Source organism: Gorilla gorilla, chromosome 1, assembly GCF_029281585.2.
Source record: "Gorilla gorilla gorilla isolate KB3781 chromosome 1, NHGRI_mGorGor1-v2.1_pri, whole genome shotgun sequence".
Classification (NCBI taxonomy): domain Eukaryota; kingdom Metazoa; phylum Chordata; class Mammalia; order Primates; family Hominidae; genus Gorilla; species Gorilla gorilla.
Genome location: NC_073224.2, coordinates 162125714 through 162139447, shown reverse-complemented (window position 1 = coordinate 162139447; position 13734 = coordinate 162125714). Strand labels below are relative to the sequence as shown.

The 13734-nt window shown below is 39.8% G+C and overlaps 1 protein-coding gene across 6 annotated transcripts in view; it reads left to right on the top strand.

The window, feature by feature from the left end:
* The window catches only part of MIGA1 (mitoguardin 1), a 95811-nt gene that overhangs the window by 33480 nt on the left and 48597 nt on the right, over nt 1-13734 (top strand). For all 6 annotated transcript variants that reach the window (XM_055351114.2, XM_004026010.5, XM_055351116.2 and 3 more), the window contains one exon: nt 121-244. In XM_055351114.2, the coding sequence (XP_055207089.2) occupies nt 121-244 (124 nt within the window). The remainder of the gene's footprint in view (nt 1-120; nt 245-13734) is intronic.

The following is a 13734-nucleotide window of genomic DNA, read 5'->3' as shown; positions in this document are numbered from 1 at the left end:
ATCTCTCAGTTGTTTTTTATATTACTCACTTTCTTTGCCTTTTATTTAAAAGTGGGAAAAATATTTAGAATTTTAACATTAGAATTTAATTTGTTCTGTGTACTTTTTCTCTCCTCGTAGGATATTATTAGTACTGAATTTATCCATAAACTCGAAGCTCTGCTGCAAAGAGCCTATCGTCTCCAAGAGGAGTTTGAAGCTACCCTTGGGGCATCTGATCCTAATTCCCTTGCTGATGATATTGGTAAGATGGATATTTCATATGGCTTTTATGAAATGTTTACTTTTCTTTTATATCCTTGGAATCATCTGCATAAGTGTCTGTCTTACGTAATAATAGGTTACTTAAAAAAAAATAAACTAGCCAAGAGAAAAAATTTTTATCATATTTCTTTTTTCTTTCAGTTTTAATTTTCAAATGAACTAATGCCCTTAAGATACGAATTCAAGTACTTATCATAGGCAGGCTGTGACATTATTTTAAAATATATTGTGGGTGAAAAAATCTAGTTAAGAGTGTTGGAGGGAGAAAAGAATAAAAATATACAAATGGGACAGACTCAGCACTTCAGAAATACGCATATAATATTACTTAAAATACTTTAAAGAATTATGTATGTTGTGACCCACTTTAATTGCAGGATAGCTGTTGATGTAAATAGTCAATACATACATCATTATGGGTCATTACCTTTGTTTCCTACTTTAAAGAGAAAAGAGTTTTAAAGATACTTTTTAAACCGTTTTTTATTTTTTATTTTTTTGAGACAGGATATCTGTTGCCCAGGTGGGAGTGCAGTGACACGATCACAGCTCACTGCAGCCTTGACCTATTGGGCTCAAGTGATCCACCTGCCTCAGCCTCCCAAGTAGCTGGGACTATAGGCACATGCCACCATGCCTTGCTAATTAAAAAAATTTTTTTTGTGGAGACAAGGTGAGGTTTTTTTTTTCTTTTTTTCTTTTTGAGGCAGAGTTTCACTCACTCTGTCACCCAGGCTGGGGTGCAGTGGCATGATCTTGGCTCACCTCAAACTCCGCCTCCCAAGTTCATGCAATTCTCTTGCCTCAGCTTCCTGAGTAGCTGGGATTACAGGCATGTGCCACCATACCCAGCTGATTTTTGTATTTTTAATAGAGGTGGGGTTTCACCATGTTGGCCAGGCCGATCTCCACCTCTTGACCTTAAGTGATCCTCCCACCTCAGCCTCCCAAAGTGCTGGGATTACAGGCGTGGACCACCATGCCTGGCCAAAGTGAGGTTCTTGAATGAAGTCTTGGAAGAAAGGAATGATTAAAGTTGCTTCTTCAACTTCTATAAATGCCCCCAAAGAAAGAAAGAAGACAAAATTACATGGTTTTTTTGGTCAAAAATAATTTGTCTTTTTTAGTATGAAGAGGATTATTACTTTCCAACTAAAATAAAAGCTAAGGAGTTTTAACTTTTTCCACATTAGTACTGAAAAAAGCTGAACTTTGAGATATTTATATCTATGCATTTTGAGTTTAGGTAAAAGATTTTGTTTGTATTAGAATTATGAATTACTGTGTATATGTCATAAGGTTATATGAAATCTCTTTGGTCTCTGCTTTGTCATACTATTATTGTCATCAAACATTATTTATTAGACTTGAGTGTTTTTTAATAGCTTCTCTGCTATTAGCATAGGCATAATGTTTTGACATAGCTAGGAGATTACAGTCTAGAAAAAAAGTAGGCAGTATTCGTATCAACAAATATAATTTGTCAAAGCTTTATATTAATTTTTTCTACAGTTTCTTTTGTAACTTTAATTAGAATGTCGTTTATGATACTAAGTAGGAGAAAGAACAGAGAAAAGAAATTTTTTAAAACCTCAAATGTAGAATGAGAATGGAACAACTAGAAAAGTTAGAAAAATGGTGAAGTGGCATGGAATGCCACAGAGAAAAGTAAGTAGGAAAAAATTATAAGGAGGAAAGAGGAAGAGGATCCTGGGACTTTTAATGTCTTACTCTAGGAATGGAGGTTTTGTCTACACTGTCTAATCTTTGGCAGTTTCTTTTAGCCTCATTATAAGGATCTTGTGGATGTGTAGTTCTTGTTCCTTTAGTCTTGTAATATTCATCACAGATTTGGTTCTGTTTGGCATGCCTGGGCACATTTTTTCTATATCCTTCTGTAGAGGTTGACTGGGTCCGTCTCTTATTTCTTCAGGTTAAAAGGATTCCTTGGGTACAGTCTCAGAGGTCTGCTTTAGATTCTTGTTGCTTTTAGACAAGAATACCTCTGGGCATGTGGCTTAGTTTTTGGGGTCTTCAAGTTGTTTCTGAGGCAACTATTGTTAATCTGGAGCTCTAAATGGATAGGGTGGGACCCACAATCAGTCCATGCATTTAGTTAGCTTAGGTTTGGAATAAGTTCCTGACCCCACTCATGTTTTAACCTGTGCTGTCACTGCCTACTAGACTGATGTGCTTTTCTCTGTAGCCGTCCAGTTTGTTGGCCTCCTGTTGCCCTGGAGATTCCATTTAACGTGAAGCTGTTATATTTTGTTCATTTTGGGGAATTGTTTGGATATTGCAAGTTTGCATTTTTGAACTTCTGGATCAAAAGAGCTGAATTTATGGCTAAGACTCTGGGAGCAGCTCTTTTACAGCTGTTACTTGACATTGATCGAAATTGCCTAGAAGTCAGTTAACTCTCCTCATTCTTTAAATCCAAAATCATTGTATACATTTAACTTACTGAGAGGCAACTTAAAGTTAATAGTCATAAATTAAGATAGTGTAACAAATGCCTTCAGAGGCTTGGGGCGAATGTAAACCAAGTATCTATCTGATGTCAGTGAATACTTCATTGTTTTGGAATCTGCTTTGTCTAATTTGATGAACTTCATTTTTCTCCCTTAAGAATCTGGTAGGATTTCAAGATTGGAAGATTTTTTTTTTTTTTTTTTTTTTTTTTTTTTTTTTTTTTTGCAACAGTCTTTCTCTGTCACCCAGGCCGGAGTGCAGTGGTGTGATCTCAGCTCACTACAACCTCTGCCTCCTGGACTCAAGCCATCCTCTCACCCCACCCTCCTGAGTAGCTGGGACTACAGGTGTGTGCCACCACATCCTGCTAATTTTTTTTTTTTTTTTTTTATTGAGACAGAGTTTTGCTCTTGTTGCCCAGGCTGGAGAGCAATGGCATGATCTCGGCTCACCGCAACCTCCGCCTCCCGGGTTCAAGCGATTCTCCTGCCTCAGCCTCCTGAGTAGCTGGGATTATAGGCATGCACCACCATGCCTGGCTAATTTTGTATTTTTAGTAGAAATGGGGATTCTCCATGTTGGTCAGGCTGGTCTCGAACTCCTGACCTCAGGCGATCCACCTGCTTCGGCCTCCCAAAGTGCTGGGATTACAGGTGTGAGCCACTGTGTCCTGCTGAGATAGTTTTCATTCAGAATATAACAGTACCTGACCCAGAGAAGACACAAGGATGTACGTGAAGTGCTTAACAAAGGGCCCACCTAGTACATGGTAACAAACGATAGTGGCTACTAGTTATTAGTAGCTACTATTAACTAGCTTCCGCTAGCTATTACACACAGGGGGAAAGATGAAATTAGATGATGGCTAAGAAGTCTTTCCTGGCTCGACATGGTGGCTCACGACTGCAAACCCAGCATTTTGGGAGACAGATGTGGGAGGATTGCTTGAGCCCAAGAGTTCAAGACCAGCCTATTCGAGACCAGCCTTGTATAGCGAGACCTCATCTCTAGAGGAAACTCTAGATAAAAAATTAGCAGGGCGTTGGCTGGGCGTGGTGGCTCACGCCTGTAATTCCAGCACTTTGGGAGGCCGAGGCGGGTGAATCACCTGAGGTCGGGAGTTCGAGACCAGCCTGGCCAACATGGTGAAACCCTGTCTCTTGTAAAAATACAAAAATTAGCTGGGCATGGTGGTGGGTGCCTGTAATCCCAGCTACTCGGGAGGCTGAGGGAAGAGAATCTCTTGAACCCAGGAGACGGAGGTTGCGGTGAGCTGAGATGGTGTCACTGCACTCCAGTCTGGGCGATAAGAGCAAAACTCTGTCTCAAAAAAAAAAAAAAAAAGAAAAAGAAAAAGAAAATTATCTCAATCCCTACAACAACTTTTAGGATATAAATATACCTATCATCCCTATTTTTCAGATGGGGAAAGTGAGGTACAGAGGCATTAATAACTTCCCCAGGGTTACACAGCTATTAAGTGGAGGAACCCGGATTTGGACCCAGTCAAGCTAGATTTAGAGTCCTTCCTTTCCTTTTCTCTTCCCTTTTCCCTTTTTCCTTTTCACTCTTGTCACCCAGGCTGGAGTGCAGTGGCGTGATCTTGGCTCACTGCAGCCTCCACCTCCTGGGTTCAAGCAATTCTCCTGCCTCAGCCTCCTGAGTAGCTGGTATTACAGGCACGTGCCACCATGCCCAGCTAGTTTTTGTATTTTTAGTAGAGATGGAGTTTCACCATGTTGGCCAGGCTGGTCATGAACTCCTGACCTCAGGTGATCCACCCACCTTGGCCTCCCAAAGTGCTGGGATTACAGGGGTGAATCACTGCGCCTGGCCTATTCTTTATTTTTTTGAGAGAGAGGGTCTGGCTGTGTTGCCCAGGCTGGAGTGCAGTGGCTCGATCCTGACTCAGTACAACCTCCGCCTCCTGGGCTCAAGCGATCCTCTCACCTTAGCCTCCCAAGTAGCTGGGACTACAGGCACTTGCCACCATACCTAGCTAATTTTTATTTTGGGTAGAGGTGAGGTTTTGCCGTGTTGCCCAGGCTGGTCTCAAACTCCTTGGCTCAAATGATCAACCCAACTCGGCCTTCCATACTGCTTGGATTACAGGTATGAGCCACTGTGCCCAGTCGCAGAGTCCATTCTCTTAATCACCATGCTGTATTGACTTACCACTTATAGGGCAGACATCTTCCTTGAATGGGAGGATTAACTGTGAACTTTTTGTGGACAGAGTATGCCTATACCCAAAATTCCCTGTAGGAAAGGTCGGCTTAGAGCAGGCAGCCTGGAAATTCCACTGCTGACAGAGTAAGGAGACTTTTATTTCTGGTGGTGGTATGCTTTTGTGTAGATCTTTTTTTTTTTTTTTTAATTTTTCTTCCTCTATACTCATGTGGTGATCTGTAGTTAACTCATGTGTCTTTCTTCCTTTCTCAGGCTTTCTAGGCAGATTTCACACATTTTGTAGAAAGAAATTGTCAAGGTTTAATCCAAGAACAAAAGAGGCAAGCTATGTGAGACAGAGGGCCTGACTGTGACCCTGAACTTAGTGTAGTGCTAATGAGTTACTCTGACGGATTATCCTACATCTGTATAATAACTAAAAGTACGGACTGTGGATGCAGACTAACTGGGTTCAACTCCTGACATTTCCATTTATCTGTGTGATTATAAAACCTGTCTAAGCCTTGGCTTCCTCTTCTGAAAAATTAACATATAGAGTACCAATTTTATAAACTGAGGATTAAATGAAAGTTCTAGGAACAGGGTGACAATGTTTATTGGCTCGGAATTTGGAACTTCTCTAGGACACTCAGGAAGACCATCATTTTACCTCTAGAATCTTAGGCTGTCGTTTTTGTTGTTGTTGTTGTTCTTGTTCTACCTTTCTGATCCTGTATTTGCCAATTTCAAGACGTTCTTTAAAATTTCTGGTCCACTGATATCCTATTCATGTTTTCCAGTGATGCTATACTTTACTCCATTAAAAAAATTTCTTCTGTCCTTTTCAATGGGCCTTTGGGAGGAAAGAGAAGTACCTTCTTGAACTAGAAGGTAATTTGCCTACCATATTGAACTATAAATTCTGGACATTAGGCCAGGCATGGTGGCTCATGCCTGTAATCCCAGCACTTTGGGAGGCTGAGGCAGGTGGCTCACCTGAGGTCAGGAGTTCGAGACCAGCCTGGCCAACCTGGTGAAACCTCGTCTCTACTAAAAATACAAAAATTAGCTGGGTGTGGTGGCGGGTGCCTGTAATCCCAGCTACTTGGGAGGCTGAGGCAGGAGAATCACTTGAAGCTGGGAGGTGGAGGTTGCAGGGAGCCAAGATTGCGCCATTGCACTCCAGACTGGGCGACAGAGTGAGACTCCGTCTTAAAAAAAAAAAAAAGATAATAAATTCTGGACATTATAATAATAGGGTCTAAGGTTTACATTGGCTTTTGGTGAACTTATGGTTAACTAAAATTTCTAAGTTCTTTGTTATTGTTAGTTTCTTACCATTAAGCCATGTCTTCCCTCATTTATTCCTGTGCAGTTGTTCTTTTGGACAAAGGGTATAGGTACTGTATTTATTATTCTTACTAAATTGTTAGTTCTGAGTCACCATTCTGAATTGTTAAATAGTTTTAGATTTTTTTTTTTTTTGAGATGGAATTTCGCTCTTGTTGCGCAGGCTGGAGAACAATGGTACGATCTCATCTCAGCTCACCACAATCTCTGCCTCCTGGGTTCAAGCGATTCTCCTGCCTCAGCCTTCTGAGTAGTTGGGATTACAGGCATGCACCACCATGCCTGGCTAATTTTGTATTTTTAGTAGAGACAGGGTTTCTCCATGTTGGTCAGGTTGCTCTTGAGCTCCCACCTTAGGTAATCTGCCCGCCTCCGCCCCCCAAAGTGCTGGGATTATAGTTGTGAGCCACTGCGCCCGGCCAAATAGTTTTAGATTTTGATTTGACATCTAACGTATTAATTATTCTTCTCAACTTTGTATCATTCTCTAATTTGGTTAGTTTTGTATAGTTGGTAATCAGTGCTGTCATTGAAATCATTAATAAAAATTGCTAAAATGGATAATGTCAGAGTCAGAGACCTGAGGCATGACACTGTCAAATTTCCTTAGGTCACAAATAATTATTAAGATACTTTGTAAGCTTCAGTTATTCAGGATGAATAAATTCTGGAGATCTAATGTATAGCATGGTGACAGTAGTTAATAACACTGTGTTGCATATTTGAAGTTTGCTAAAAGGCTAGAACTTAAATCTCACCTTACACACCACACACACACATACACACACAATCACTCTGTAGAGGTGGTAGATACATTAATTAGCTTGATTATGGTGGTCATTTCACATTGTATACATATAAAAAAAATCATACACCTTAAATATATACAGTTTTGTATGTCATTAATAGCTCATAAAGCTGTTAAAAAAAACACTTTGTTCAACCAGCTATGAATTCAGCTGATTCTGTTTTTACATTTTTCATCTTGATTATAAAGAGACCATGGGGCCGGGCACAGTAACTCACACCTGTAGCCCTAGTTCCTCAGGAGGCTGAGGCAGGAGCTTCACTTGAGCTCAGAAGTTCGAGGCTGTAATGAGCTATGTTTGGTACCTATGCACTCTAGCCTGCGTGGCAGAGTGAGATCCTGTCTCTAGAGAAAAAAAGAGTGAGAGAGATCATGAGATACTTTTTTGTATATCATAACAAAATGTTAACTGGGAATTTAGGAAAATACAGAATTTTTTTGAAAAAGAGGCTGATATTAATTAACATTATTTGGAAATATTGCTGAGGCTGAGTTTTTTGCAGCTAGGGATTTGCCATCAAATGTTCATAGCTGGTTCTATACTCACTTGCAAATCATTTTAGTATTGGAAGGCTAATGTGGCAGATTTTATTTACTTTAGAAGAGCCTTAGCAAAATTTATTTTACTAATTTGGAATTCAAAATTTAAATAAGGATTCTACTTATTATACATTTGTACTATTTATAGAAGAGTAGTTTGCCAACTTAACATTATGGATAAGATTATAGGCGGACTGTTTAAATCCTTTCAGCATTTTTTTTTTTTTTTCCGAGACAGAGTCTTGATCTGCCACCCAGGCTGGAGTACAGTGGCACAGTCTTGGCTCACTGCCACCTCCACCTCTTGGGTTCAAGCAATTCTCCTGCCTCAACCTCCCGAATAGCTGGTATTATAGGCGTGTGCCACCACGCCAGGCTAATTTTTGTATTTTTAGTAGAGACGGGGTTTCACCACGTTGACCAGGCTGGTCTCGAACTCCTGACCTCGTGATCCTCCCGCCTCAGCCTCCCAAAGTGCTGGAATTACAGGCGTGAGCCACCACGCCTGGCCCAGCATGATTCTTTCAGCATTTTTCTTTGTAGATAACAATGAATTTATTGAAAATAAATGATGTCTATTCTCCTTTTTTTTTTTAAATAGCAGATCCAAAAAACTTCTGAGTTATCAGTATTGTGAATTATTTGGGGTTACTTTTGGTAGATGAAGTTAATAACATAGATTTTGAAAAATATATAGTATGGTTCTAACACTGGATATGGTAACCATTGCACAGCTCTATACATTTAAAACTAAAACACATTGCACACTTAAAGGGGGAGAATTTTGTGGTATGTAAATTATACTTCAATAAAGGAGTTAAAAATACACTATGGATGGTGTTAAGCTAAGCTTAAGTAAGTAGATTTTCATGAATTTGAAATAGTGCAGAATAGCATTTTATGTTAAATTGAATGCAAATCCCAAATTTTCATTTTGGGTTTTTTGGTTTTTAGAGACAGGGTCTTGCTTTGTCTCCTAGGCTTCAATGCATTGCCACAGTCATAGGCCACTGCAGGCTCAAACTCCTGGGCTCAAGCAATCCCCCTGCCTCAGCCTCCTGAGTAGCTAGGACTGCAGGTACATGCCACTGTGCCTGGCTAATTTTTTAATTCTTTTGTAGAGACGGGGTCTCACTTTGTTGTCTAGGCTGGACAAAATTTTTAAAAAGTTCTTTAAAGAATCACTTAGTTTCAAAGCTGGTGTGCCTGTTGAATTCTAATCTCTGTTTCTCTGTTGCCACATAGGTCGTGACACCTCAGCTGGTAACCAGAAATATTAACTATCCTTTGTGAATAGCCTATAAACCATACTGTCGTTTATACGCATGGGAACTTCTGCAAGTGATTTGGTTGTGTCGTTGTTTTTACTTTGGTTAAATTTTAAATCTATTTTCTATTCCGTAACATTGCCATCCAAGAAGCCATTAAATATGATAAATACTGAAAAGAAGATCTGACATTTCTGTTAATTTAGCAGCAAACATGCTGGAAATATTAGAACTAATGCTGAGAAAATAAAAGAACAGTATTAAAATAGGAGGACTTTTATTTTTAAAATGAAAAACTTCTGACAACCTGGCTCTAAAATTGCAAACATTCAAATGCATTCCTAAGCTGTGCTGTCATCTGTGTTAAAATAGAAAACAGGCTGGGTGTGGTAGCTCATGCCTGTCTGTAATCCCAGCACTTGGGAGGCTGAGGCAGGAGGGTTGCTTGAGACCAGGAGTTCAAGACCCAGTCTGGACAACATAGCGAGATACCCATCTCTATAAAAAAATTTAAGCCAGGAATAGTGGTGTGTGCATGTAGTTCTAGCTAGTCAGGAGGCTGAGGCAGGAGAATCCCTTGAGCCTAGGCATTCGAGGCTGCAGTGAGTTACGATTGGGCCATTGTACTTCAGCCTGAGAAACAGTAAGACTCAGTCTCTAAAAATAATTAAAATAGGAAATATTTTTGATATTTGGGAAGGAGGTGATACTGATACAAAATGGTTTACTAGTAATATTTTGTGTTTTAAAAGCATAAACACAGATTTTATTATAATTATTGTGGTTTAAAAGTATGCCTGCAAAAAGAAATATAGCACAGTAGTTGTATTTCAAGCCATCTTTACAATGTTTCCTATGATAAGAAAATAGCTTTGCATTAGGTAGGGTTTGAATTATGTTTTAAGGAAAGAATTCCACCCATAAAATATAACCCACTCCATATTCTATAATTTATTGTTTGCCATGTTCCATGCTGCATTTCCTTAACCATCCTGAATTAATGAATCATTATTGCATGCATTTCTAAGTGCTAGTGCACCAGGAGTTTAATACAGGCTTGAACAATAGTTATTTGTTCTATTCCTCTTTTTTTTTTTTTTTTTTTTGAGATAGGGCCTTGCTCTGATGCCCAGGCTGGAGTGCAGTGGCATGATCTTGGCTCACTGCAACCTCCGCCTCCAGGGTTCAAGTGATTCTCTTGCCTCAGCCTCCCAAGTAGCTGAGACTGCAGGTGCGCTGGGGACTACAGTCGTGCCCCACCACACCTGGCTAATTTCTGTATTTTTAGTTGAGGCGGGGTTTCACCATGTTGGCAGGCTGATCTCGAACTTCTGGCCTCAAGTGATCTGCCCGCCTCAGCCTCCCAAAGTGCTGAGATTACAGCATGAGCCACGATGCCTGGCCCTGTTGTGTTTCTCTTATAGGAATATAGGAGTTGTGCAATCACAAACAAATGAAATGAAGATTTGAGTTAGTTCTCTAAAAATGAAAATGTTTTCCTTATTCACTTATAAGACTGTTTGGTGCTGAATGTGAGACGTTGAAATCACTAGAGGGCAGCACGTTTTATCTACATGTTGGATGCCTGTGACTCAGGTGCCATTCTGTGTTGCTACTTGTAGCACTGGGAGTTAAATGTAAGTCAATACTTGCTGGCAGGCTTTGTATGCACCTGGTACTGTAACTCAGAATGAGAAAGAACGTGGAAGTTATGCAGAGAAGACATGAAATAACATTACTGTAAATTTCCATTATTGTGCAAGTTCTTCTAGCTAAAAGTATCTGGAAGTGTTATGTTTATGTTTATTTATAGCTTCTATTTTCAGAGATTGTTAAATTATATTTGATAAACTATTTTTTTGTAACTTCTGAAGGCTTAATGAAACCTCCAATATGATTTCAATTATACATAGTATAACTTAGTAATTAAGAATATGGGCTTTGGAGTCAAACTAGCATGGGTTCAAATCCTGGCTCTACCCCTCTTGCTAGCCGAGACATTAAGCAAGCCTTGACTTTGCTTAGACTCAGCTTTTTCATCTGTAATGTGTAGGAGTATATTAGGATCAACTTCATAGAACTGTGAGGATTAAGTGAGATTACATAACATATTTAGCATAGGCACATGGTAAACACTTATCTATTCATTATTATAATTATAGTCTAGCAGTTTAAAGAGGCCTGTTCTAAGCTGGTTTAAAAATTTCATAGTTATAGATAGGAGGGTGTCACATGTTCATAAGTTGTTTTACAATGATATTGTTAGTCAATTCTGCAGACAACATTCTTTTTTTCTGGGAATTAATTTGATTTTTCTCATAATAATATAAATTTGTATTTAATGAAACAAGGTAAGCCATGTTTAAACTTATTTTTTGGTAAAGTAAAAAAAGATGCTCTTTATAAATCTACCTGTTTCCAGGTTAGAAATTATCTGAAGGGTTTGAAAAAATAATTATTCTAGATGTAGCTAAGATTACTGATTTTCCCTCATCTCTGACTTGTCATGCGTAGGAGGAAAATAAAAAATGATAATGGTTATACTGCCTCTTGCTGGCATATCCTATTATTATTAATTATTATTATTATTTGAGACAGGGTCTTGCTCTGTTGCTTGGGCTAGAATTCAATGGTGCGATCATGGCTCACCACAGCCTCAACTTCTGGGTCCAAGTGATTCTCCCATTTCAGCTTCCTGAGTACCTGGGACTACAGGTGTGAACTACCATGCCTAGCTAATTTTTTAATTTTTTGTAGAGACAGGATCTCACTATGTTGCCAGGCTGGTCTCGAGCTCCTGGGCTCAGGCAGTCCTTCTTCCTTGGCATCCCAAAGTGCTGGGATTACAGACATGAGCCACCATGCCAGGTCTGGATTCTGAATAAATTAAGAACACAAAAAGAGCCTTTTTTTTTTTTTCTGAGATGGAGTCTTGTTCTGTTGCCCAGGCTGGAGTGCAGTGGCACATTCTTGGCTCACTGCAACCTCTGCCTCCTGGGTTCAAGTGATTCTCCTGCCTCAGCCTCCCGAGTAACTGGGATTAAAAGCGCCCGCCACCACGCCCAGCTAATTTTTTTTGTATATTTAGCTGAAATGGGATTTCACCATGTTGGCCAGGCTGGTCTCAAGCTCCTGACCTCAGGTGATCCACTCACCTGGGCCTCCCAAAGTGCTGGAATTACAGGCATGAGCCACTGCACCTGGCCAAAAAGAGCCTTTTTTTTTGAGATGGTGTTTTGCTCTGTGGCCCAGCTGGAGTGCAGTGGCATGATCTCAGCTCACTGCCTCCTGAGTTCAAGTGATTCTCCTGTCTTAGCCTCCCGACTACCACGCCTGACCTAAACTTTTTTTCTTAATAGCCAGATTGGACAATGTGTTAAGGATTTTTACAACTTCTTCCTTTCCCCTCAAAAAAATTCTCTGGAAGCTGGGTGTGTTGACTCATGCCTGTAGTCCCAGCTACTTGGGAGGCCGAGTGGGGAGGGTTGCTTGAGTCTTGGAGATCGAGGCCGCAGTGAGCTATGATCACACCACCGCACTCCAGCTTGGGTGACAGAGTGAGACCCTGTCTCAAAAAATAAAATAAAATAAAATAAAAAATTATCTGGAGAAGAGAATACAGAGCAAATTAACAACATTCTTACCCAGCCAGCTGCGCAGAGATTCCCTGCCTGCCTTACAATTTCTGCCAACACTTTGTCCAGCTCAGAAGGAGTGAGATCCAGAGCAAAAGTGAGGATGGGTTTGCAGACCCTGACCTTTCTCTAGAAAGTCTGAGAAGGAGAGTGAACTAGTACACACCAAGAACTAGTGAACATTAATTTTATCTTATTTTCCTCTACCTGGTTAATTGCATGCAGGTTCTCAGCATTAGCCAAGTTACTCTTCCCATGGGGAGGAGCAATTGAAGAGGTGAAGGGAGCAACTTAAAATGTAAAACCAGAATAGCTGCTGCTTGGAGATTGGAGTGGAAGTCCTATATGAAATATGAAGGTGGGATACAAAAATTAGCTGGGCGTGATGGTGCGCATCTGTGGTCCCAGCTACTTGGGAGGCTGAGGTAGGAGTATAGCTTGAATCCAGGAGGAGGAGGCTGCAGTGAACCAAGATTGGGCCACTGCACTCCAGCCTGGGCAACAGAGTGAGACTCTGTCTTATAAATAAATAAATAAATAAAATAAAGGTGGGTGGGGAGGTTTAATGGTTTCCTTTGTGACATTGATTACTCTTGACAATACATTATAATTATTTATGTACATATCGAGTGTGTTATGCTAAACCTTAAACTCCTTGTGGGCAGAAGACATACTTAATTCTATTCGGTGTCTGAAACTGGTTTGAATGTAGTATAGATAGTAGTAGGTCTGTGGGTCTTCTATGGTGTTTATCAGAATCACCTTCATAGGTTTTGCTCTAGACCTACTGAAATTGAAACTTTGGGGTTGGGACATGAAGCTTTGGGTTTGTATTTCCTAGTTCAGCCGGTGATTCTCATGTGCATTTCTGCTTACGAGGCCCTGCAGGTAATATCTGAATGATAGATATTTGGATGGATAGACTAGATGGGTAACATTAAGGTTTTTTGCAATAAATTTAAGTAAATGTTATAATTCCAGCTTATTAAATACAGAACTTTATTTTTAGTGAAGTAGAAATTTAAAACTAATTTAAGTACATGAGGAAAATATAATGTATGGTTCATGTGTATTTTATTTTAAGCCTCAAATATATAAAGTACTACTGCCAGTAAGTCTGTTTGTCTTTTTGTTTTTTCTTTTTAAAAATTTGAGACAGGGTCTCACTCTGTCACCCAGGCTGGAATGCAGTGGCGTGACCATAGCTTACTATAGTCTTGAACTACTG